Genomic DNA, 25,216 nt, shown 5'->3' with positions numbered 1-25,216 from the left:
CATTACATACTGACTATATATCCTTTTTCCACCAAGTTGGTCCTGATAATAGGCTGTCTCCTTTTCATGCACGCAGAAGTTAGCTAAATGCCATTTGGCAAGGAGCTGAATCATCCAGGGTTGCAGTCTTGCCAATTCAGCCTAAATATCCATGCCAATCGACAAAGTAACGACCTCAATTTGACAAGAGCTTGAAATTTCATCAGAAAAGATAAAAGATTGGAAAAGTAGCAAATAGAGAGAGGATATTTCATGCAAACCCATCACAGATTTGACATAAACTGTAAGCCAAATACTTTTTAAAGATTCAGCTGGGAAGGTACGTTTATGATTACAAGGTTTTAATAGGAGTAACACCCTTGAGTGCTTGCTTTTCTTGTTTTCGAGAGGTAAAGATATACTCAAATAGCAATTTGGGCATAAAGTGCAGAAACAGAAACTCCCATTATGTTAACAATATTTGTGATCACTTAATGACATTTTTGAAATTTGGCTCTGGGGTCTTACTTAGTACAATAGTCAGCAAAGGGCCAAACTGCCTTCCTGGCTTGCTGGAGCTGTGCCTTTCTACACAGAATGGTGCTTAGCATGCTTGCCTAATTCAGGGGTTGTGATTTAGATCTGTGGTCCAGCCAGAATTCTTGTCTTTATATATTCATCATTTTTGTACTTCCTGTGTCCTACTCTTAACAATTAGTGATTTATCACTGACTCTGTGTGTGTGTATGTGTGTGTGTGTGTGTGTGTGTGTACATTTACATCCTTATAAGTGATATATGTGATTTCTTTAGAAACATTGTTTTCATGAAAATCTCATGGAAATTACAAATATTAAGAAGGCCAACACCATCATAAAAAGTATTCCCCTTTGGGGCACCTGGGTGGTTCAGTTGGTTAGGCGTCCAACCCCGGCTTGGGTCATGATCTCACAGTTTGTGAGTTTGAGCCCCACGTGGGGCTCTGTGGTGACAGCTTGGAGCCTGGTGCCTGCTTCGGATTCTGGGTCTCCCTCTCTCTCGGCTCCTCCCCTGCTCATGTGCGCGCTCTCTCTCTCTCTCTCTCTCTCTCTCTCTCAGAAGTTGATAAACATTAAAAAAAAAGTGTACCCAATGGGTCATCCTAATCTCCAGATTTATCTTTCATGATGTACTGCAGATGATGATCTTTAGTTCTATTTATCTTTAGAATAGAAGATTCAGTTTCTCACAAATTTAGCTTATAGCTACAGATGGGAAGGTGCTCTCATATTTTTTTAAGATGAAGTCTTTGAATGATCTGATCATTAAAAGATTTCTTACAAGTGGATCCAAATGGGAAATGCTCACTTTTGTCATGGACTTTTTTGCGACTTCTTGTATGTATTTGTATCTTTTTTGAATTAAATATATTTTACATACAATACAATGCATAGGTACTGTGTCTTCCATTCCCAGCTGACACTTACATCATGACCATATCTTCTTTTTGACTGCTCTTAAACTTCATATAAATGAAATAATATTCATTCTGTCTCTCATACGTGTGTGTGTGTGTGTGTGTGTGTGTGTGTGTGTGTTAGACATTTGGCTACATTCACTCAACGTGGTATTTTCATATCCATCTATGTTGTTGCAGGTACCATCAGTGAGTCTTTTTTATTGCTGATAGTTTTCATTAAATTAACTGACCACAAGTTGTATTTCCATTCTCTTCTTGATGGGCCTTTGGATGGTTTCAGTTTGGGACTACTATAAATAAGGATGCTATGAACATTTTTGAATATACACTTTTGCAGCCTTGTTTTCATTTCTCCTGGGTGATAGTCTAGGAATGAAATTGTTGAATCATAGGATAGATATATGCAGAAGTTTTAAAGAAATTTTAAAACAATTATTCAAAGTGATTTTTATAATTAGTACTCTTACCAGCAATGTATGAAAGCTCCACTTGTCCCACATCCTTGTCAGTGTTTGGTTTTATCAGTCTTCTTGGTTATTCTAATACCTTGAGATGGTGTAACTTTTCATGTACTAATTGCTCATTTGTATGTTGTCTTTTTTGAAATATCTGCTCAAGTTTAGCCCATTTTAATTGAGTTATTCATCTTGTAATTGTTTTCTAGGAGTTCTTTATACATTTTAGGTATGAGTTCTTTCTCAAATATATGAGTATAAATATATTTTTCCTAGACTTTGGCTTCTTTATCGAGATTATCAATTTTTAAAAAAATTTTAGTTAGGGCTTTTAATGTCCTTTCCAAGAAATCGTTGCTTAACTCAAGATCACAAAGATAGTGTCCTATTTTTGTTCCCTAAGAACCTTATAGTTTCAAGTTTTATATTTAGATTTTCAATCCAGCTTGAATCTTAAAAAAAAATTATTCTATGAAGTGAGGTAGCAGTCAAGATTTTTTTTTCTTCTTAAAAACATCCATTTATTCTAGTACTATTTGTTAAAATGACTTTTCTTTCCCCCACTGAACTGATGTGGTAACGTGGTCAAAAATCAATTGACCTTATATGTGTAGACTATTTCTGAACTTCATCTTGTTCTATATTCTTCAACTATTGTCTTGATACTGTAGATTTATAGCAAGTCCTGATGTGAGAAAGTGTCCTTGAATTGTTTTCTTTTTCATGATTCTTTCAGTTTATTCTAGATTGTTTGTATTTCCATATAAATCTTAGAATCAGCTTAGTTTATTCATATAAAGCTTACTAGAAATTTGACTTGGCTTTTATTGAATCTATTGATCAATTTGGAGAGATTTAATATCTTAACGGTATTGAACCTTTCAGCCTATGAATATAGTATATCTCTTCTTTTCCTTAAGCTTCTCTGATTTTTCACAGAAATATTTTGTTGTTTTCAGTGTAGAGATCATACATATCTTCCACAACTTTATTCACGTTTGTTACTTTTTTGTGCTATTGTAATGTTAAATTTTAATTTTCTGATTGTTTATTGCTAGTGTATAGAAAAAGATACAAAGAAATATACAAAGTATTTAAAGAAAGATAATGTTTTATCCTATGCTTTTCATTAGATGCCCTTTGTCAGAGACGATCTCTCTTATTCCTGTTTGCTGAGAGTTTTGATCCTGGCTGGATTTTGAATTTTCTTAAATGTACTTCCTGCATTCTTTTTCTCTTTCATACTTTTATTTTATGTTAATGTGGTAAATTAAAAATTACAAATTAGTTGATTTCCAAATGTTAAGCCGTCCTCACATTCCTGGGATAAACTTCATTTGACTACGATGTTTTACTTCTTTTATATGTTGCTAAATTAGTTTTTATATTTTATTACAGATATTTGGGTCCATGTTAGTGAAGGATATTGGCCAATAATGTTATTTTCTTTTAGTATATTTTTCAGGTTTCAGTATCAGGATTATGCTGGCCTCATAAAATGAGTTGGGATTTGTTTCTTCTATCTTCTGCAAGAGTTAATAGAAGACTGGTATTATTTCTTCCTTGAGTTTGATAAAATATACCAGTGAAGCCGTCTGGGCCTGTAGTTTGCCTGATAAAAATGCTTTTTTATTATGAATTCAATTTCTGTAATAGTTATGGGGCTATTTTTTATTTTGATTTTCTGTTTTTTTGTTGTCAGTTGGTTAGTTGTATTTTGCTTGGAATTTGTCCATTCCATTTCAGTTGTTGAATTTATTACATAAAGTTGTTCATATGATTCCCTTATTCTATTTTTATTGTTTTTAGAATCTCTATTAAGCACTTGGTATGTGCTTATCATCGTGGTATCTGCTTTACATAGATTATTTGATTTTACCTGGTTTTATTTAGATCCATTTAGATCCATTAGACCCATTAGTCCTTTCTCACTCCATGGTTATCCAAGTAGCTACTCATTTGTAACCACTCATTTGCCTGAGGAGCATTCCAACTCAGAGTTCAAAGCCCCAGAATATCAAGGGCCCCAGAAGCCACACTGATTTGCGCAGGTTGAGAATAGATGTCCAGTTTGGGCCTGTAGCTGGCCCATGGTATGATAGAGGAGGTTGCAAGACTGATGCATATCCCCATTATGTAGGGTAGTATGAGAGTGAAGCCATCTGGGTAGTACTCTAGGAGAGCTTATCTGAAGTAATGTAGTGTTAAATTCTTTTCCCTTTCCTAATTGCTTGGTCATGCAGTCTATTTTATACATGCTACAGATTCCTGCAATATTTTTTATGTTTATTAAAAGTATAAATGCATCTATGAAAATGAAAATTACATTACTGGCAGCAGTTATTGAATGTTGAGTGGAGTAAAATTTGTATTCTCTTTTATTACATGAGATCTCTACATTGTGAAAAGGGAATTTTAACTATTTTAGTTATAACCCTTGTCTCTTTTGAGAGATAAAAAGCCCATTACTTTTATAATCAAACTGGAAAGACCCTTATAATCTATAGAAAGGCTGCAGCCAGGGACATGTACATTCAGTATATATTCTTTTTAGTTTTCTCTAAAAGTTTTTTTATTAACAATAAAACAAATCCAGATTTACTTCATATTATAATATCTTTTGTTCAGACACTGTTGAAATTCAAACCTGTTTATTCTTCTGCGAGATCTGCCTATTTTAAAAGGCATTTTTAAAAATAAAATATCATAGTGGTTACTGGGGGAATGAGGGAAGGGCTGTTCCTCTGTTCACCGGGGAACACCTCTCCCCATCTAAATGCTTTGTATATCATTTCCCAACCTGTGAGGCCACTTTAGTTTTGCTATTAACATAAGTGCTTCATAAACATGATTTGTTCACGACTACGTCTATAGTTTTGCCAACCTTCTCCCCAACACTTGCCAGCTTTGAAATATCCTAGAAGGTGTTTCTCAGGCACCTCGAAGGTGCCTGAATGGCTCAGTCAGTTAAATGTCCGACTGCAGCTCAGGTTATGATCTCACAGTTCCTGAGTTCAAGCCCCACATTAGGCTCCGCTGTCAGTGCAGAGCCTGCTTCAGATTCTGTGTCTCCCTCTCTCTCTGCCCCTCTCCTACTCAGACTCGCTTTTTCTCTCTCTTAAAAATAAACATTAAAAAATTTTTTAAAAAATATCCTAGTTCTCAACCCAGACCATCTATCAGGAGCCCAGTTGAAGTCCTGCACCTGCCATCAAGCCTTCCTGGACCTCTTCAGTGTTCTTTGCTCATCCTGTCCTCTAATTCTTCTGCCCCCCACAAGCAGGATGTGGATATGCATTGCCCATACTTTTCTCTCCTTCTAAGCTCACTAAGAGGAGGCACCTCTATTGCTGCCTTTTAGCAACTGACATGATGCCGGGTACAGCAAATAAATTTGACTGAAAATGATTTCTCATTTTTTGCCTTATTGAAATTTAGGATGAAATTTTGTTGTCAAATATTTAAGGGGGCAAATACAAATCTGTAGGGCAAATACTAATCAGTAGACCCCCTCCTTTCCAAAGTGCCTAGTCAATTTATAGAAAGCATTGGTTCTCTGGGTTCAGATAGGGTCCAGCCGGAGATATCTTTGTCCACAGTACTGTCTTTGAAGAGAACAAAACCTTATTGCCTGCTGTACAGCCTGGGTTTCAGCAGACTCTGAGGAATGCAGTCTGATCACAGGGCACAGAGATTTACACATGTAATTCATTGTAAAGTGAAAAGAAAATGTATTCCTGAGAATGAAAGCAAAGGTTTTAGAGTACGACAAGTGCTTCCACAGGCACCCTGACCATGGAACCACCCACAGAGTGAAAAGAGTACAGAATTTCAGAGAGAAAAGAAATCATGGTTTTCCAAAAAAAGAAATAACATGATCCTAGTGGATTCAGGAACTCTTTTTCTTAGTGTTTTTTTTTCCTGCTATCTTCAGAAAAATGCTCACTTCTCAATGATTCTGGGTTCTCCATGGGTAAAATGTAGTTCTGGTCATCAGCATTATTGTCATCATTATAATCTTCCTCTTTCTCCTTCTCAAATAACCATTTGAATAGACATAGACAGGGGAGATTTTTATCTGGTAGGATAACAATTTGCCCTACACATTCCTTAAGCAGAATTCCATGAGAGATGTTTATACACCACGTCCACTGAGTCTGTCATGGTTCTGAATTTCTTGGCTAAGGAAATATGTGTGTTCTTAAGAATAGCCCATTTATTTGTATTTATAGGTAAACTCACTATAGTTATAAGCTAAAAGCATTGCCAGAGGTACTTATTTGGGAAGGGCTGAGGCATATGGTAATTTGGAAATAAAGGAAGACCCTCAAATTAAAATGTCATATTTTATACTAATTGGTTTATTGTTGTAATACATCACTTTACCACACACCCTGCCTTTCTTATGTGCACATACCATTTAACCTCTTTGAGCCTGAATTTCCTTATCTGTACAATGGGGATAATGCATATGCGATCTATTGTGAGGATCTACACAAGGTATGAATAATTTAGCAAAGCAACTAGTACTCAGTGGAATCTCAAATTATTTCATTTTAACCATAAAATAATATCACCATTAGCTTCGAATGCTAATTCTGTTCTATCATATGAAAGGCAACAGCTTACAAATTATGAAAGCCTCTAAGAGTTTTATTACTGGCAACTGAGCCCTTTTAGTGGAGCAGAGAGCTGAATAGCAAGGAAGAACCCAAAAGTAAAAACTTGTCCATTTTAAATGTTAAATACCAGCTGAGATCTAAAAACCATTTCTAGTTTTGCTTGATATGTCTACTTTGAAAATTTGCACCATTCTGTAAGTAAAAACATACTTAAATATTTAAAAATGAAAGAAAAATTCCCTGCTTGTTTTCTCTTGTGCGGCGGTTACTGAACAAATAATATGATGAGTATATTTTACATATTCATATATTCATATGTTTTTAATTTTCACGAGCCAATTACATGAGTCAATTTACAGAACTCTCCATTCTTATTTCCAAAGAGAGTACATATGTTGGAGCATCTACTGTGAAAACTAAACCAAGTTGGAAATAACAATAATGTACTTATTTCATTAATGTTTTTTCTCTTGGCTGTGTGCCTTTTCTCTGTGTAAACGTGTCTGCACACTGGATTTCCTTCTAGATCTGAATGTCCTCACTGGCCATATTGAAGAATGTGCTTACTGTACTGTTTCATTAAACTGCTGTGTTATCGGGTAATTGTTTAAACATAATGCCATAGGACTATCAAAAGGAAAGGTGAACTAATGGCATTTGCAAATGTCAGGGATTATCTTAACACTTTTATTATAGTTTATAAAAAAGTAGGTTCAGGGCATTTCATGGCAATTATTTCTACAGAAATTGGTTATTTAAATAAATTGCTAATTATCTGAAGATGACAGTATTGAAAATGCTCCTAATGAGTTGTTTAATAAGTGTAGCTTGTGGTGGCCACCTACAGGTTGAAAATAGAAAGAACATATAGACTAATTATGCTTAGAAATACCATAAAAACGCCACATATTTTTCCCTCTAGTAACAGATTTAAAGACATTTATCTCTCCATGCCATTTTTTTTTTTAGTCTTGGACAGTGTAGTTAGTTTCTGAGTTCTTCATAGATTATGGTTTTATTCCAAATCAATTTTACTTAGCTTTCACAATTATCTTTGTGCTATAATTCATGCAAATAATTATTGCTATAATTTAATCATCCAAACTGGGATACTTTTAGAGTGAAAGAGGATGCTACTTGTAATTACATCATGTTATTACAAATAAATATGGGTATAATAAACTGGGACTCTTCTGGGCAAACTAGGTTACATGATCACTCTAGCTCTAACAATTACTTACTTCCAAACCTTTAAGCTAATTCCTAGCCAACATTTATATAATGCTAATATTCTTGGTTCTCTCATACATGGACAGTATATCTTTATTAGTTACAAAATTATTGGCTCCTCTCTCTGTAACTTAATTTATATCCAAACATTTAAAATAAGGAAGTATAACATTATGGTTAAGAGCATGATATTGGCAGTTATGTAGACCTGGATTCAAATACTGAACCCATGCTTTCTAACTGAGTGATATTGAGAGTGAGGTATTTATCTCTGCTGAGTAAACAGCTGTGTGTAAACACACATCTATAAAAATAGGGACAAAAAGATATCTTTGGTAATGCCATTGGGACAATGTATACAAAAACACATAGGAAAATACCTGGCAATTAGAAACACTCAAATGAGGAGTGTCTATATTGAGTGTGAGTTCATTTAATGTTAAAATTTTATTTTAACTCCTATTTGTTTCTTTTCTAAGTTAACTTAATCACTGGTATCTGTTGGAAAGCACAGAGCATGTAAAATTTCTTCTTAAATTACCATGACAAAGTTCATGGTGTCCTTGAATTTTGGATTGGAAGATACCATCTATTATAATATTTCCAATAGTAGAAAGGTCATTTCTATTGCATGCTACCTGCTCTGTATCCATCTAGGTTCAAGGGATAGGAATGTCCCAGTGTAGCTACTTGTGCTGCTGAATTTACAAAAAATTGATAAAATAATAATAATAATAATAATAATAATAATAATAATAATAACAAAACCAATAATGTATGCTTAACTATTAGTGCCAGTTATCTTTTAAGGAAAACATAATTGAAGCCTTTCTCTATGGTTACCCTTTAATATTTGAAGACAACTATTGGATTCCTTTCAGCCATTTCATACGCTATGGTGGTGTGTGTGTGTGTGTTTACACACAGGCAGGGAGAGATCATTATGTTCTAGACATATTCTGAGTTTGTTAATATTGTACTTAAAATATTGGATGAGGGGCCGAATGTGCTTTTCTGAAGATGAGTATAGAATCATCACATATCCCATCTGTAAAAGTTGCACAACAGAAAATCTGATGGTGCCTATTTCTGTATTTTAAGTTTTCAGAGCATTGTAAAAAATAGTCACTTTTTATTGCAGAAGTAGATTATAAACGCTTTTTATCTAAAGGAATAAAACAATATGGAAGTGTAGATATCAAACCTGAAAGTTCCTCTTCAGTATCATCCCCAGAGATAATAACTATTAAAAATATAAAACTCAAAATTCTATGCATTTACATGCTCAGATACTAAATGTAATCATACTTTTTGTTTTTAACCGAAAATGGAACTACATCATACAAATTGTTCTGCTACTTCAACATTATAGCCTAGAGATATTTCCATTAGTTTTAAAAATGTTCTAAGGTAGTGTATATGGGTGAACTATAATTTATTTAATAGCATAACTATTGGTAGTAATTTGTGTTGTTTTCACTATTTTGCTATAAAAAATAATACTTCAAGGAACATCTTTGTACATGTAACTTTGTGTCTAGGTACTAATGGAATGGATTCCTCAAATGGAGTTTCTAGATGAAAAGACGTATACATTTAGATATTCCAATTGCATTGTAAATCTTATAAAGATTTATTTATACAAATATATGCATTTATAATCATGTACCAAAGTATATCTTTTTTAGAAATGAAATGACATATGAACTACAAACAATCTCCAAATTTGATATCTAAGGGGTTAATTAACATCCCTGAAGTATTAAGTGTTTATCCCCACAGACTTATAGTTGAATGTTTATTTTTCTGATTAGTTTTCTCTGGCTTTGACAGTGATATTAGACCATGGATACTAAGAACCAGGCACTATGCCAAATGCTTTTCATGAATTACATCATGTATTAAATAATCCTCCCAGATTGCTCTGATATTGTCATTAATGTCCCTATTTCACAGATAGGGAAAACTGTGTTTGAGAGAGTTAAGGACCTTGCTCAAAGTCACACTCATATTAAGTAACTGAGCTGAGACATACCTTGTTGGTTGGACTTTAGAACCTATGCTCTTAGCATGAGTCCATAGGCCATACTGATAGTGGTTTTCTTAGGCAAAGACAATCTGAAGATGATTCTCTTCATAAAGGCTGCACTGTCATTTCATAGTAACAGCTGAAAAGTACAGACTTTCATGTCACAGAGACTTGGTGTTTGATTCCAGTCTATCCCTTTTAAACTGTGTGACATCAAACGGGTTATTTATTCAGCTTGAGCTTCCCTTTCTTCATGTACGAAATAGAGATGACAGCATCTACCCTCACAGCACTGTGAGGGTTACATTGCACAATCTGTATGAAGCCTCAGCCTTAGGTCTGGCGTATGGAAATCACTTCATGAACAGTCACTCTTAATCCTTCCACTACCAGCAGCTAATATTTTCAGAAAGCAAAACAGCCCCCTCTTTGATGAATAGTCTAAATTCTTTCGCTTTAAAATAAAATGCCCGGCACATGGCTAGGTACCAAGTTATTGAATATGAATTGACTATGAACATATTGAATATATTATGAAGCAAATAAGCATAGTCATAAAGATATGAAGACTTAGGAAAAGATTCTTGAAATATTCAACTAAAATTAAAACATTTTCATAAGAAAATTTTCATTTTTTCAATAAAAGTAAAATAACATCATAAACCAATTCTTTCTCTCATTTCTCCTTTTTAAATTTCATAGCTCTACCTACATATAACCCTGGATCCTTTTAGTACTTCAGTTTCTGGTTGAATTATGCTAATTTTCTCAGAGGACTTTAATCCATGTGTAAAGATGTATTTTTAAATAGCTGCGCTTCACATATTTATCAGTATATTAGGGTCATTAACATTTTAAACTTCTTTTAGTAAAGCATAAATTTTTTGGTGCTTGACTTATGTGTATTTTATAAAAATCAATCTTTCAACTGCTAAATCCTTGAAATTCTTGATTTGCTAATATTTTCTTTCTTCTATATGATATTAAAATTATTAACAATAAAACAGTCAAAGTTCAACTTCTAATGAATTTATTATCTACTTAATTCATTGTATTTTAATTAATGTAAGCAAATTAAAACTACATTTTCTTTTTGTATACACAGTGAGCACGAGTGAGTATTATAACTCACGTTCTGTTTTATTGCCAGAGAGGGCTATTATCAGGGAGTTTATTGTGGACTTAGCTCTAAGAATTAATTGTGCAACAGTAGCTGTCCTAGGAGTCAAATGATTAGGGAAAAAACAAACAGAATTAAACTCAATTATTCAAAATTCCAGTTATCCAAAATTAGCATATGTTCCACACTATCTTGCCCATTAAAAATTCCTTTCTCTTCAAGGATTTAGTCATGCAAAGTAAATCTCTACCTCCCTTTCACCAATAAACTTGAGTTCCGATGTTGTCATTAAAATCCTTGTATATTAGTTTAATGCATGCACTTTGGATTCTACAAAAAAACAAAAAACAAACACTTAAATATATTGGTGACTGCCTTTGAGATTTTTGTCTTTGGAGTCAGTTATAGTAATCTTACCAATATTATGACACTGCTGGATGAGAGCCGTTAGGAGAGGGGGCAAAGGGGGTGGATTGTGGTCCTCCTAAGGTTTCAGGGGATGTCAAATTCTACCATAATAGGCATCATGCTTTTGTCTCTAATAAAAGAAAAATTGGTTTCATTACATTACGAAATACGCACCAAAAACATAACTGGCCCTGTCAAAGTAAACTGAATAAATGCTCCCCCGAAATCAATTGTTCTTGTGGGTAGCACAGATTAGAATAGCAAATACCTGTGCAATTTTTCTTCTGTGCTTAAATCATTTAATCCTCAAAACAACTCTAATTTTATTATTAATAAAATTTTATTAATAATTTTATTAATTTTGTAATTTTATTATTTTATAAATGAAAAAACAGGGGTACAATGAGACTAAGAAATTTTCACAAAGTCACACAGGTTACAAGTAGTGGAGCTAGAATTTGAACCTAAGTGGCCCTGTTGTCTGTCTGATGCTGTAACTAGTTCATCCTCAAATTACCTTCTTTCTGAAATTCATATTAATAGTATTTATAAAATTTATGATGTTTAAATGAATGTGAATTTTTCCTAATGGAACATCTGTACAGAATGAATAGATGGATTCATATTATTTGCCTTAAAACTACCTCCTAAAGTCACTGGGACTAGTGTTTTGGGTACCTATTGTTGGTGACAGTATGGTTAGGACACAAACTGATTAATTGGGATCGTTCTTGAAAGCTTTTCAGATTCAGTGCAATTCTTAAAAATTGCATAGGTGCTTAAACATTTTTTGGATAGACAGATGGACAGATGAATGGATAAATGAGGTCTGAGTAAGGAAACTGATTAAGTCATAATATCTTAAGACTTACATATCAGTATATAATACTATAGTTAATGGTAGCATTTTTTAAATGTTTATTTATTTTTGAGAGAGTGTTTATTTTTGAGAGAGAGAGAGAGAGAGAGAGCGAGGGGCAGAGAGATAGTGGGAGAGAGAGAATCCCAAGCAGACTCTACATTGTCAGCATGGATCTTGATGCAGGGCTTGATCCCAGGAACTGTGAGATCATGACCTGAGCTGAAGTCAACAGTGGGACACTTAACTGACTGAGCCACCCGGGCCCCAACGTTAGTATTTTTTAAATTGCACTTAAAATGATATTGACTAGAGATAGTATCATTTTCTTAATGATTGATTGATTAACTTTTTTTTTTTTTTAATTTTTTTTTAATGTTTGTTTTATTTTTGAGAGAGAGAGAGAGAGAGAGAGAGAGACAGCTCAAGCAGGGGAAGGGACAGAGAGAGAGGGAGACACAGAATCGGAAGCAGGCTCCAGGCGCCGAGCTGTCAGCACAGAGCCCGACGCGGGGCTCGGACTCATAGACCGTGACATCATGACCTGAGCCGAAGTCTGGCGCTTAACCGACTGAACCACCCAGGCGCCCAGATTAACTTTTAATTAATCAGATTGATTAACTTTTAGTTAAAAAATCTCTGGCGGGGCACCTGGATGGCTCAATCGGTTTAGCCTCCCACTTGGCTCGTGATCATGGTTTGTGAGTTCCAGCCCTACATCAGGATAGCTGCTGTCAGCCTGTCGGTGCAGAGCCCACTTCAGACCCACCCCCTCTCTCTGCCCCTCCCCACTTGCACTCTCTGAAAAATAAATAAACATTTAAAAAAATCTCTGGCTTATTAAAATGTTTTTCTAGAACATGAATCAATCCAAAAATATTCTTTGAAGTGTCCCAAAGAAGACCCATGACCTCAGCACATTGATTTGCATTCTAAGATGTGACTATAAGGAAGGCCTAGACTGATTAGATGTCAAAAGTTACAGTTCATGTCTAGTCCACCAGCTTTTCCAGAGGGCGGCTTTAGAACGAATCAGAGCTCTTGGCAGCAGTGTTGGGACTCCAGTTCATTTGTTGTTTTCTTTGTTTGTTTGTTTATTTAAACCTACAGCTTGTTTCAAAATTTGGAAATTCAGAATGTCTTGACCTTGATTGGAGCATTCCACGCAGTTGGAACAGGATGGCTTGATATTTCCCATTAGGCATGAGGTTCATCTGGCAACTCCATGTGGATGAGGGCTTAATTTCAATTGCATGTTGCCTATGAGTTCATTTAAGCTTAAAGGATTTCAATTTCTTGATTTAAACCTTTTCATTTTCTTAAGGATGGACTCCACATTCAATTCCTTAAGCCTCTCAGACTGGCTTCTTCCTCCCTGGTCTTTGGTCTAAAATCATTAATTACTGTAGCAATGACAAAGTTGTAAAAATCCTTATCTGAATACCTATGACCCTGGAAATATTTATGTGTTTTAATTCACATATGTACCATTCTGTATAATATTTATATGTATTTTTCCCTTACACCGAAACTTTTATTTTTATCTTGGACCTTATTTCTTTATACCTATCATTTTAAAACTAAAAAGAAATTTCTATATAACAATTTAGAAAGATCCTTTTATATACTTTCAAAAGATTTCCTCCCAGAATCCTTTCATGGTAGATAAAAGTCATTTTTAAAACCTATTCCCCATAAAAATGCTCTCTGAGAAAAGGTAGATTATATTTCATATTAAATCAGTTGAGTTACAAAGAAAACTAATCAAATGGAATTTATAATGGAAATAAAAACTGAATTTACTATTAGCCAGTAACAGAGGGATCCATTTCTTCATTTTTGGATCACATTTCCTCAGAGAACATAATTACTCTTAATTTTTAAGAATATACCTTTACTGGTTTGAAAGGTTTTCGTGTTCATTAGGTAGATTAGAAAGTTTTAGAAAAGAAAGAAAAACATGAAATAGAATATGTCTTATTGACCTAATTGAACATCTTCAAATGCCACTGAGGATTTGCTGGTGTTTTTTAACACCTGTGTAATAATGTTGCCCTTTAAACGTAACTGGTTAAATTTTCAAAGCTGTGTTCTGGGATTTTGCCATTTGATGTGCGTTAATATCAATTGGAGTATTTGGTCAAATCCCTGTGTACCACTTTGAAATTTTATCCCTTAGTGTTAATGAAGTCTTCTAACAGTGCAGTTAGAAATAAATTATTTATCTGCTTAGCTCAAATTTCCTTTACTCTCTAGGGTCAACTAAATGAGAAAAAAAAAAAAAAGAATCCCAGTGTTTATCATTTCAAAGTAACATGTATGTAAAAGCCATCAGCTTAATATGTCCTGAACATATCAGATATAAGGAGCACATAGATATATCTCTACCTAAAATATTTATTTAAGTTACAGATTTCCTTTATAATGCTTTCATTTAAGTTTTATTCTTACTTTGATATCTTTTTTAGTACAGCTAAAGATTTGTATATATAAATATGTATGTGAGTGTCAGTGTGGGTATGTATTCTTGCTATGCATTCTCCTGTCTACTATGTTACCTCCTCTATGGTTAAACCAGACAGACTGAGAAATCACTGATAAACATTTTGAGGTAGAAATAGGATCTTGGTGTTCAGTTTCTAATTTGCCCTCATTTTTCCTGCCTTGTAATTTCAGTGTCCGTTATGGAACTCTGAAGTGTCAACATGGAACACTCTTGACTGAGAGACATTAATATCTAGTGGAAGCTTTTTAAGGTGTGGGAGCAATAAGAACAGACATTTCCATACACATTTTTGGTGTTAATGCAAAAGCATCAGTTACAGATACATTCAATATCATCTGAAATGCCTATGAACAAGATAAAAAAATGCACTAATTTTAAGGAAAATTCTTTGCGCTTCCTCAAAGAGAATGCTCCCATAAATACAAATTGAAAATGCCAGTGGAGATGCTTGTGGTGGTGGAGGTGATGATAAAGTACCCACCACATGAGGTGATTTTACCAGTTGCTTGTTTGTGGGGGTTTTTTGTGTGTGTGTATGGAACCCTGGTTTGAGGTAATGTCAAATTCTTGCACAGATAGAGCTATTTTTAGTTCAGAAAATACCTTTATAGAACATTGACTTATGAGTCCACACCAGAAATATCAAATTACATCCCAATATGATGAAAGCATTAATTTACTTCAGAGTGTGTTAACCCTTGATAGTTGAAAGCAGCTTTAGTGCAGTTAATCATTTAAAAAATGTCCCCCAAGTGTTCTGTCCATCCATGATGCTTTCATTATGATCAGGGAATAATATATTGGTAATGTCTGGCTAAATATAAAAAATTAAGCACATACTCTTTAATTACTAAATTCTAGCAATTGTCCATACCTTGGTTGAAACTTTCTAATGTCTGAAAAATTATATTAGGCTCACTAAATTTCATCAAATTATGAGTAATACATGTAAAAAGCAATATGGAATCTGTAAGTTCATCAGCACCTTGAGTGTTTTCACAGTATCTCTATTCACACCAGCTGCTTTATACATAACAGAGCTGTATGTCTATTTATGCACTGTATGCGATTGTTTTTCTTTTCCAAAATCTGCTGTTCCTTGTTCTTTTTAAAACAGATGCTTGAACATTCCATATAATCTTTTACACATTACTGTATATCAAATTGTATTATGCATGTAATTTATGCAGGAGTTCTACAGTTGCTACATCCACTTGCATAACACGTTTGCTTGCAATAATAGCATCAAAAATTTTAAAGTAAATACACATCCATCAAATTAGCATACTATAAAACATGGCAATATATATGTATTACATATATATATATAATATATATATATATATATATCTTAAATACAGATAAAGAAATTTGACTTTTGTTTAGGACAATACTACCATTACATAATAATAATTATAAGGCAGTATTTTCAACATATGCTAACCATTGATTATTCTCATTTTCTGTAGGCACAGCCATCAGACCTATTGCTTTGAGAGCTGTGACCTCCATTGCTCGTGCTTTGCCTGGATTTCCCATTTTGGCCACTGGTGGAATTGACTCGGCTGAAAGTGGTCTTCAGTTTCTCCACAGTGGAGCCTCAGTCCTTCAGGTAGTACTTGTGTTTGTCTGCCCCTTCAAAGAGCTCCATCGAACACATCCACTGTAAATTATGTGATAGCAAATATATGTGTATAAGGTCTCCTGAGAAAGAGACAGTGTGTGATTAAAATGGCAGCACTCATTAAGTTACTGTTGTGAGTAGAGAACAAACCTGAGATTTATTCCCTGACCTATTAAGGACTTATGAACACTCTATCTTTGAAAAATATTTTTTTTTGTCTCTGTTGCCAAAATAAGTGAAACCAGGTACCAAAATGCACACTGTAGAACTTGGAAAAAAACGAATATTTGAAGAAGTCTGGGTAAAAGTAAAATTTTGATTGAAAAATAAAATGAGGGGCACCTGGGTGGCTCAATCGGTTAGGAGTCCAACTTTGGCTCAGGTCATGATCTCACAGTTCATGGGTTCAAACCCTGCATCAGGCTTCATACTGACAGCTCAGAGCCTGGAGCCTCCTTCATTCTGTGCCTCCCTCTCTCTCTGCTCCTCCCCTGCTTGCTCTCTCTCTCTCTCTCTCTCTCTCTCAGAAATAAATAAAATGTTGGGGAAAAAAATAAAGAAAAAGAATTGAAGTCAAGGGTAAGACCAATACACGAAATCTACCAAATTTGACTCTGAATTTCCTGGCAGCTAAAGCAAGGAAATTATTAGTTTCACAAAACTTTCCAAATATAAATATAAATTCATCAGCTTCTTGTGATATAGAGCTGTGAAAAATTATTCTATTATTGTCATAATGCAATACTTTGAGATGTAGTACATTATACTCTTAATAGCACTCCTACATATAATTTATTACTTATTACTTATACACTTGCTTGTTATAATGTTGCTGAGCAAAGACTCAATACAGTGCCTCGGTGCATTATAGCATAATATCTGGCCCTGAGGCCAGATATGCAGGCTTAGATGGTCTAACTTGACCCAGGGATAAAATTTTTCATATGATTACTAGACTGTGACCTCTCAGATCATACTCCATTAATATGGATTCTTACTACCTAGCATTGAATGAAATTAGAAAGCATAGAGTTTAGCTTCACTTATATTCTCTGGTAAGAAAGTGGAGAACAAATATCTCATGTTGCTAATTTGACAATCAGAGTTAACATCCTCTTACAAAATACAATCTAAGGTAGAAATAATATATATCAGAATGCTAATAGAAGATAGAAAGAAGAACCAAATTTCAAGACTGAAAATTATAATAACTAGAATTTAAAACAGTTAATGGGCTCAACAGCAGAATGGAGACAACAGAAGAAAGAACCAGTGACATGGAAGACAGAGCAATAGAAATTAACCTCTCTGGAAAACACAGAGAAAAAAGACTGAAAAAAACAAATGAACAGCACTTCGTGGAACTGTGAGACTATAACAAAAGATCTAACATTCAGAGAAGAGATCACAGAAGGACGAGATGACAGGGGCGCCTGGGTGGCGCAGTCGGTTAAGCGTCCGACTTCAGCCAGGTCACGATCTCGCGGTCCGTGAGTTCGAGCCCCGCGTCAGGCTCTGGGCTGATGGCTCGGAGCCTGGAGCCTGTTTCCGATTCTGTGTCTCCCTCTCTCTCTGCCCCTCCCCCGTTCATGCTCTGTCTCTCTCTGTCCCAAAAATAAATAAAAAACGTTGGAAAAAAAAATTAAAAAAAAAAAAAAAAAAAGAAGGACGAGATGACAAAGAAATAATGTTTGAAAACTTCCCAATTTGTTAAAAGGGCAACATCCTGTAGATTCAAGAAGGTGAATGAACCTCAAATATGATAGATCTAAAGAAATCCATACCAAAACCCATTATAGTCAAACTTCTGAAAACTAGACCTTGGAAAAAAAGGACCTTGGAAACAATAAAAAAAATTTCACCTAGAGGGAGAAAATAATTTTAATCAAAATAGACTTCTCATCATAAAGCATGAACTCCAGGAGGTGGAACAATATTTTTCAGTTGTTGAAGGAAAAGAACTACCAACCTAAAATCCTATATCCTTCAGGAACAAAGGATAAATCAACACATTCTTGGCTGAGGAAAAACTAAGAGAATTTTTTGACAGGAGACCATAACTAAAAGAATGGCTAAAGGAAATTCCTTAAAAAGAAAGGAAATATTAAAGAAAGTATCTTGGGACATCAGGAAGGAAGGAAGAGGGAAGGGTAAGAAGGAAGGAAGGAAGGGAGGAAGAAAGGAAGGAAGGAAAGATATAGGAAGAAGGAACACCATCTTCAAGAAAAATATGAGGATAATGTATGTCTAGGATTGAATATCACCTGAACTTACTTTCATGAACATGGAGAAATGTATGGACTGGAGGATGCAAGTGGGTTATGAGAGGGTCCCAGAAAAGATGCTTGCTTATTTCCAAACATGTAGTCTTAGGCAAGTCACACATGAGGGTGAAGATTGTTGACATTCTTCCATGTGCTGGTTCTAGCTGCTGCTACATACAGTATTTCCACACCTACCCAAGAGTGAAATTGTTTTATTGTGCTTCACTTTATTGCACTTTAAATACTACATTTTTTACAAATTGAAGATTTGTGGCAATCCTGCATCTGACAAGTCCACTGGCATCATTTTTTTCAAACAGCATTTGCTCACTTTGTGTCTTTGTATCACATTTTGGCAATTCTCACAATATTTCATGCTTTAAAATTGTTATTATATCTGTTTTGATGATATATGATCAGTGATTATGACTCACTAAAAGCTTAGATGATGATTGGCATTTTTAGAAATAAAGTATTTTTTAATCAAAGGATGTACATTTTTAGACATAATGCTATTGCACACTTAATAGACTATAGTGTTGTATAAACACAAGTTTTATATGCACTGAGAAACCAAAACAATTTCATTTCACTTACTTTATGCATTATTTGCTTTATTGTGATGAGCTGGAACTGAACCCACAATATCTTTGAGGTGTGCCTGTACTTTGACACCAGTTGAAGCTTGAAGGATGAAAGTAATGTAGCCAAAGTCACATGACTAGTGCTAGGGACAGACATCAGGTTTTACAACTGTAAAGCCAATGCTCTTCCAACTGCTCACATTGCCGACCCCCTCCTAGAACCTCTAAGATGCGAGTATCAGTAATAGGCAGGTCTTCCCCACCTACTCAAGGCTCACATATTCAGGCTACAGCTTATTCCTTAGAGTACAGATGCTAAGAAGAGAAGAAATGTGAAAACATAGAAAAATTAATCAACAAATGTGCCGAGTAGAGGTGTACTTAGTGTGTAGACCATAGTATGTCAGCATATGTAGAATACTATATGTCCTCACAAAACTGCATGGTGATATAATCATTCAAATTGTGGTTTCTGCTTAGGCTCCTCTTGGATCAAGAAGCAGAGAATCACTCAAAGTACCTTAAGAAAATGGAGCCTATTATAGTCTATGCATCAGTAGAGCCTAGGACTAGAATTGTAAGAAGCAATGGGTCAGTTCTCAGGAGAGATCTTCTCCATCTCTCTTCTATGGTCCATGTGATTTCTCCCTCAGAGGAATCTATAGTTTTCACTCTGTCTCCAGAGCTTACTCCTTGTTTCTGCCTCCCCTGGACTTCTACCTGCCACATGACACTTGGGCCCACTCTACATGGTAGTTTTTCAGCTCCAACTTCTACATGAAATGCCTCACTAGCTTAATACCTCTTGGCTCAGATTTCAAAAGAGGAAATTCATTTTGCTCAATTAATCTTCTTGCACCAGGCCTCATCCTAAAACATTGGTCACCCAATGTGTTGACTGCTTGGTATACAGCAGAAACGTACTCACTATTTGTTGAGTGAATTTGTTAAATAAATGTGTTGGAGTTGTGATTTTTTTTAACCAGCTTGTGAAGAGGTGATGAGGTGTTAACATGGTGTACAAAGTGGTTGCCAAAGGACTTCCCTTTCAGCTCTATCTGGGAACTGCAGGGAGACTTTCCAGCTATGTAAACTGTTAGTTCCCAAATGACTTTGTTAAAAATGCAAAGTTCTACACATAGGCTTTAACTGGTAGAAGATTATAGATTATGCACCAATTCTACCATTAGCTTTAGTTTATTTAGCCAGAACACATTTTTAAACGAATTTTAGCTAAAGTATGAACTAAAATCAGTATTAAGAGATACTTAATACTGTTATTAGATATACTTCATACAGTTGTGAGAGGGAAAAGCCTTGCATTTAGAATTTTGACTTGACATTTGAAGGGGGTGGAGAATGTGCAATATTTCTGTGTCTCTTTCATTGTAACTGAATTTCACCCTGTTCAGCTCCCTAATCCTGGGTTAATCTAACCTTTAATTTTCTATACTTCTGGGCTGCTGAATATTATTAGAAAAGTTCAAGTAACTCTGCCAACTGGATTTACTTCAAATTCATAGTGTTTAATGTCAGCTGGGCCATGGGTGCTAGTCAGCATCTGTTTTTGCCTTTAAAAAAAAACAAAACAAAAAAAAAAATCAAATTCTCTCCAGCAGTTAGTTCATGTCTTTTACATGTACTTCAAGGCCCTAAACCCTCCATCAACACCCTGTATTTCTCTGATGCCATTTGTTCACTGGCTCTTTTTACCTAACTCTGTCCCTTTCTCTGATTCTATAACAGTTCTCTTGAAGAGCTCATCCCTTTATATATCTTTAGATGGCATACTGTCAAATTTACCTTTCCAGTTTTTTCTACTCAGAAGTGAAGTACATACTGACAAAATGCATTTTTTACATGATGTCATCAAAGAAATGCATTTAAGTATCAGGGTGGTGGTGCTGATACACTGGGGTATAGAAAGAGAAGGAATGGGTACAAATAGCGACACAAATAAATATTTTGATTCTGATCTTGATACATATACATAGACTATGTAGGTATATGGTAGGTGAGTTCACTACTGGAATAAGGATTTAGTAATTTCAAATTCAGATTTAAATGAATTCAACAGCTGTGACCTTCTATGTGACTTTAGAAAAAGTACTGACATTTCCAACTGGAAAGCCAAAATTGTTTCATAAGTTGGATAAGTGTGATAAAACATGCATCCCTTATTAATCATTATGCATCACAGAGAATCATTCATACATTTGTTCATTCAATAAATATTTATTAAGAACGTACTACATACCTAGCATTGTTATAGGGATTTGAAATTATTCTGTGAATATAACAGGCAACAGTTCATTACTTCCAGGGCTTACAGTTTAGTGAGGGGAGACACATAACATGTAATAAATATGAAAGATGAGTATATTATCTTGTATGTAAGATCACAAGTGCTATGAAAAAAAAGAGGCCTCACTGAAAAGGTAAATTTCAGGGAAATGTTATCAAAGGAAAATACTTAATGTTGGAGCATCACTTGCTTAAATTTTTATTTGAGGGTTAACTAAAATTTAAAATTACAAAATATTGTAGATCACTTTGCAGTTCATAAACAGAAATGCCTTTTAGAGTTTCAGGTTGCATTTTAATGGGTAATTTTTGAAGTCTTCTTACCATTTCTAGGAATGTATCATTTCTCAGTGGCACTGTTTATTTCTATTATCTTATTCTGCAACTTGCTTTGACAAGGATGTTAACTTTTCAGTGGTGAAGCATCCAATAATTCTACCTTCAGAATGCTTCAGTGAATGTTGAATATAAAAACTAAGGAATTAGCTAGAGAGTAATTTGGGTTCCAGATCATTTCCCTAGTACATCTTTGGAGTGAAAATGACTGTTACAAAAGAACCAAATACAAGACTGTGGCCAAGAAATAAGGTTCAAAACCAATTATGTGTTTGTGTTCTTGGGTATCTGCTCTTATAACTTTGTCAGCTAAATGGATTTCTAATTTATTTGTATAAACTCCAGTGTGCTCGAAATATGATTTTTCTTCTTACTTGATAGGTTTTCATTAATTAGAATATGCAAATTAAGGCTCTAAAAAGGACAGGTGAAAATTATTGGTCAATTTCAGATACTAAAATTTGTAAGTACTTCCTTGTTAAATTGTATTCTCAAACTCTTCATAAACTCTTGAGGTCTTAAAATCTTCTGTGGGGTTACTCTGAAGAATAGAAGTTTGCTTCTGTCTGCCAATTAGTTATTCATGAAGAGGACAGTAAATAAATAACTTGAATAATTCTCCTTTAACATAGTTTGAAGAGAGGACTTCAATAAATTAAAACTTGGGTTTTGTTGTTGTTGTTATGCTTTTACTTTTAGTTTTTTACTCCCAGACCTAGCCTTCCTGCTGAGTCCTATATCCCTTTCCTCTGATTTAGTACTAGTTTACAGTTTCTTATAATAAAAAAACTATTTAGAGATTTCTGTTGCAGCTAAAATCCAGACTAAGTCAGTTGCTTTTAGTGATAAGTTTCATTACAAAATGTTCACTCTTCTCTATTGTATATAGATAGAGAATATAAGTACTATACCACCTTTTTTGCACTGAATGACTCTGGGTTTCTATAATTTAATTTAATGATATTGCCCATTACAATTTAATCTATTAAGGACTTTGACTCAGGACATCGGAAATTATAGGAAGCCATCAGTTCATTCATGTACAATTATGACCTGTGCCTTCATTGAGATTGTATGGGTGGATTTTTTTTTTTATCCCATTTCTTTTGTTAGGGTTTGTCACTGAAGTTAATAGAAAATCCTGAAATACAACAGAACGAGGGAGCATAGTGGGCATTTGCTGTGAAGAATCATGGTCATGTGATGGACACTCACTAAACTTAGATAACCAAATCAATTTTTTACAATAATCAAAGCTGTTCTAATGGAGCTAGTTCAAGCTAAATGGAATATTTTAATGTGATCAGGAGATGTATTATTTTATTAAAACCAGTGAAAAAGAAGTAATTGAAGCAGACGATGACACTGTTTCCACCTGAGTGCAGATGCTTTACCGACTTTTTCTCTTGGTCATAGCACGCAGGAAGATGTCAGTGCTTCAGCTCTATTGATGGGGGTCTTGAGAGGATAAAAATTTTGCACACTATATTCTCAATTTTTATTGGGTAGGTGGGAAGTAGTTATTCAATAGTTTCTTAGGTTTTTTCCCATCTTCATTCACTTTAAAGTAAGCCTATGATATAGGAATGAAGAATAGTCAATACCATTCAGTTATTTTAAATGGCATCTGAACTGTTTCACATAGCTAGCTAAAATAGATATATTTTTCTTTCCACTATGCAGTTTCTTGTTTCCTAGCTTTAATGAGTGCTTCATTTACAATTTTAAGAACAATTTGCAAGTGGGTATTGAAAAAAATAGAAATCCTATATTCTTAGAATGATATATGAGAAAAAAATATGCTCTTAGTATCCATTCAATGAAATTACAATTACCGTGTCAATTATTACATTATTTTAAATTAGTTTAATGGATGGTTACTTTTAACAGAAGAGGTTTTAATTTTTGAAAAGCATCGTGATTCCAGTGCAACAGTGTTGTTTATAAGCAAATAGAGGAAATTAAATGGAAACCTGTTAGGCCTTCAAATGATTACACACTCTCCACTTGGTAGGAAAATTAACATCTAAATTCAAAGGAAATTAATTGAAATTAAGTCTAATCTTTTTGAAAGACAGTTTTACCATAAACATCACATAGTGACTGTTTTATGTGAAAAAATAACCATGAGTTAGCAAAGATGTTTGTAGATACAGCCATATGAAATATCTGATCTTGCATAAACTTTGGCCAAAGTTTTTTTTTTTTTTCCCTGACTCTTACCAGATCCTTTATTTTGTCTGCTTCTTTTCGCATTGTATGCAGAGATATGGTTAACTACTAAACTTCTTTGTCAAAAAATCTTCATATTCCTGACCAAAGTTTTAAATTACTATTTATCCTCTTATTATTCAGTTAAAAAAAAAAACCCAGTTGCTTAGATATTTTCATGTCACATATTGTTTTCCAAATATTGTGTTTTCTTTGTTGCTTTTCTCTCAAGCTTTTGAATTTATCAGTATCATTTGAAATGAGTTGTGATTGGGCATAACTGATTTTTTAATAACCATCCCATAATTTGTCCATCCAAATGACTGTTAGAAATAGTCACTTTGGGAGGTAATGTATTTTGAATACTATCAATAACTACTCTTCATACTTTGAGGGTGGATTTTGATGTTATTTATGTTTAATGGAAAAGTATTGAAGAGTGACCGTCTTTATGTTTTCACAGGCTGACACCACACCCCTTCTCTCTTCTCAGATTCAAGAACAAATAAATGCCCAGTTGGCCCTGTCTACTTTGTACTTTCATGGCATTTTGTTCCCTTTTTAATTAATGTTTTTATCCTCTAAGATTTCAATTCCCTCCTCTTCTAAGGATACTGACAGCCTCCTTCATCCTTGGTTAGTTGCCTTGCAGATAATTTTTTGATTATTCCGAAGGACAATGGTCCCCCAAATGTGACTTTATCAACACAAGAACATCACTTCTAGCGGAAACATATCTCTAAGTGCATGTTTTGTTAACAGTAGAATGTCGACATCAACTTTCTACACAAAAAAGATATTATTAAATATTAACCCAAAAGTCGGACTAACAAAAGTCTCTTTCCAGAACCATTTAGTACTATCATGTACATAATATATTTGAATTTTTCCCCCAAGGGTTCAGATTAGAATAGACTGTTTGTGCCATTCTGTTTTTTTTTTCTCACAAGAAAAGAATGAAAACAGACCAAAAGGACATTTCACAGTTGATTCCTCATAAATGCCTACCTCCCTAAGAATTTCTAATCATGACATTCAGTTTTGTACCCCAGTATTTTGCTTTGCATGTGCTGTCCCAATTCTTTATCACTTTTCTTAGTTATAGTTTTGAAATGACACTGAATTATTAGCTTATGATAATAATGATGTTCCTGGGTTATGGCCTATCTTCTTTTTAAATGACTTCTGTCTTCTTATGCTTACTATCCTTCTTCTGATGGATAAAAA

The 25,216-nt window shown here is 34.3% G+C and overlaps 1 protein-coding gene across 1 annotated transcript in view; it reads left to right on the top strand.

Annotated features, from left to right (window-relative positions):
* The window catches only part of DPYD (dihydropyrimidine dehydrogenase), an 891,530-nt gene that overhangs the window by 712,104 nt on the left and 154,210 nt on the right, over positions 1–25,216 (top strand). Inside the window, exon 22 of the mRNA XM_040471061.1 lies at positions 16,136–16,278. Within this exon, the coding sequence (XP_040326995.1) occupies positions 16,136–16,278 (143 nt within the window). The remainder of the gene's footprint in view (positions 1–16,135; positions 16,279–25,216) is intronic.

The sequence above is a fragment of the Herpailurus yagouaroundi genome, unplaced genomic scaffold, assembly GCF_014898765.1.
Source record: "Herpailurus yagouaroundi ecotype Mexico unplaced genomic scaffold, PumYag 77, whole genome shotgun sequence".
Lineage (NCBI taxonomy): Eukaryota > Metazoa > Chordata > Mammalia > Carnivora > Felidae > Herpailurus > Herpailurus yagouaroundi.
This window is presented reverse-complemented; position numbering and strand designations above follow the sequence as displayed.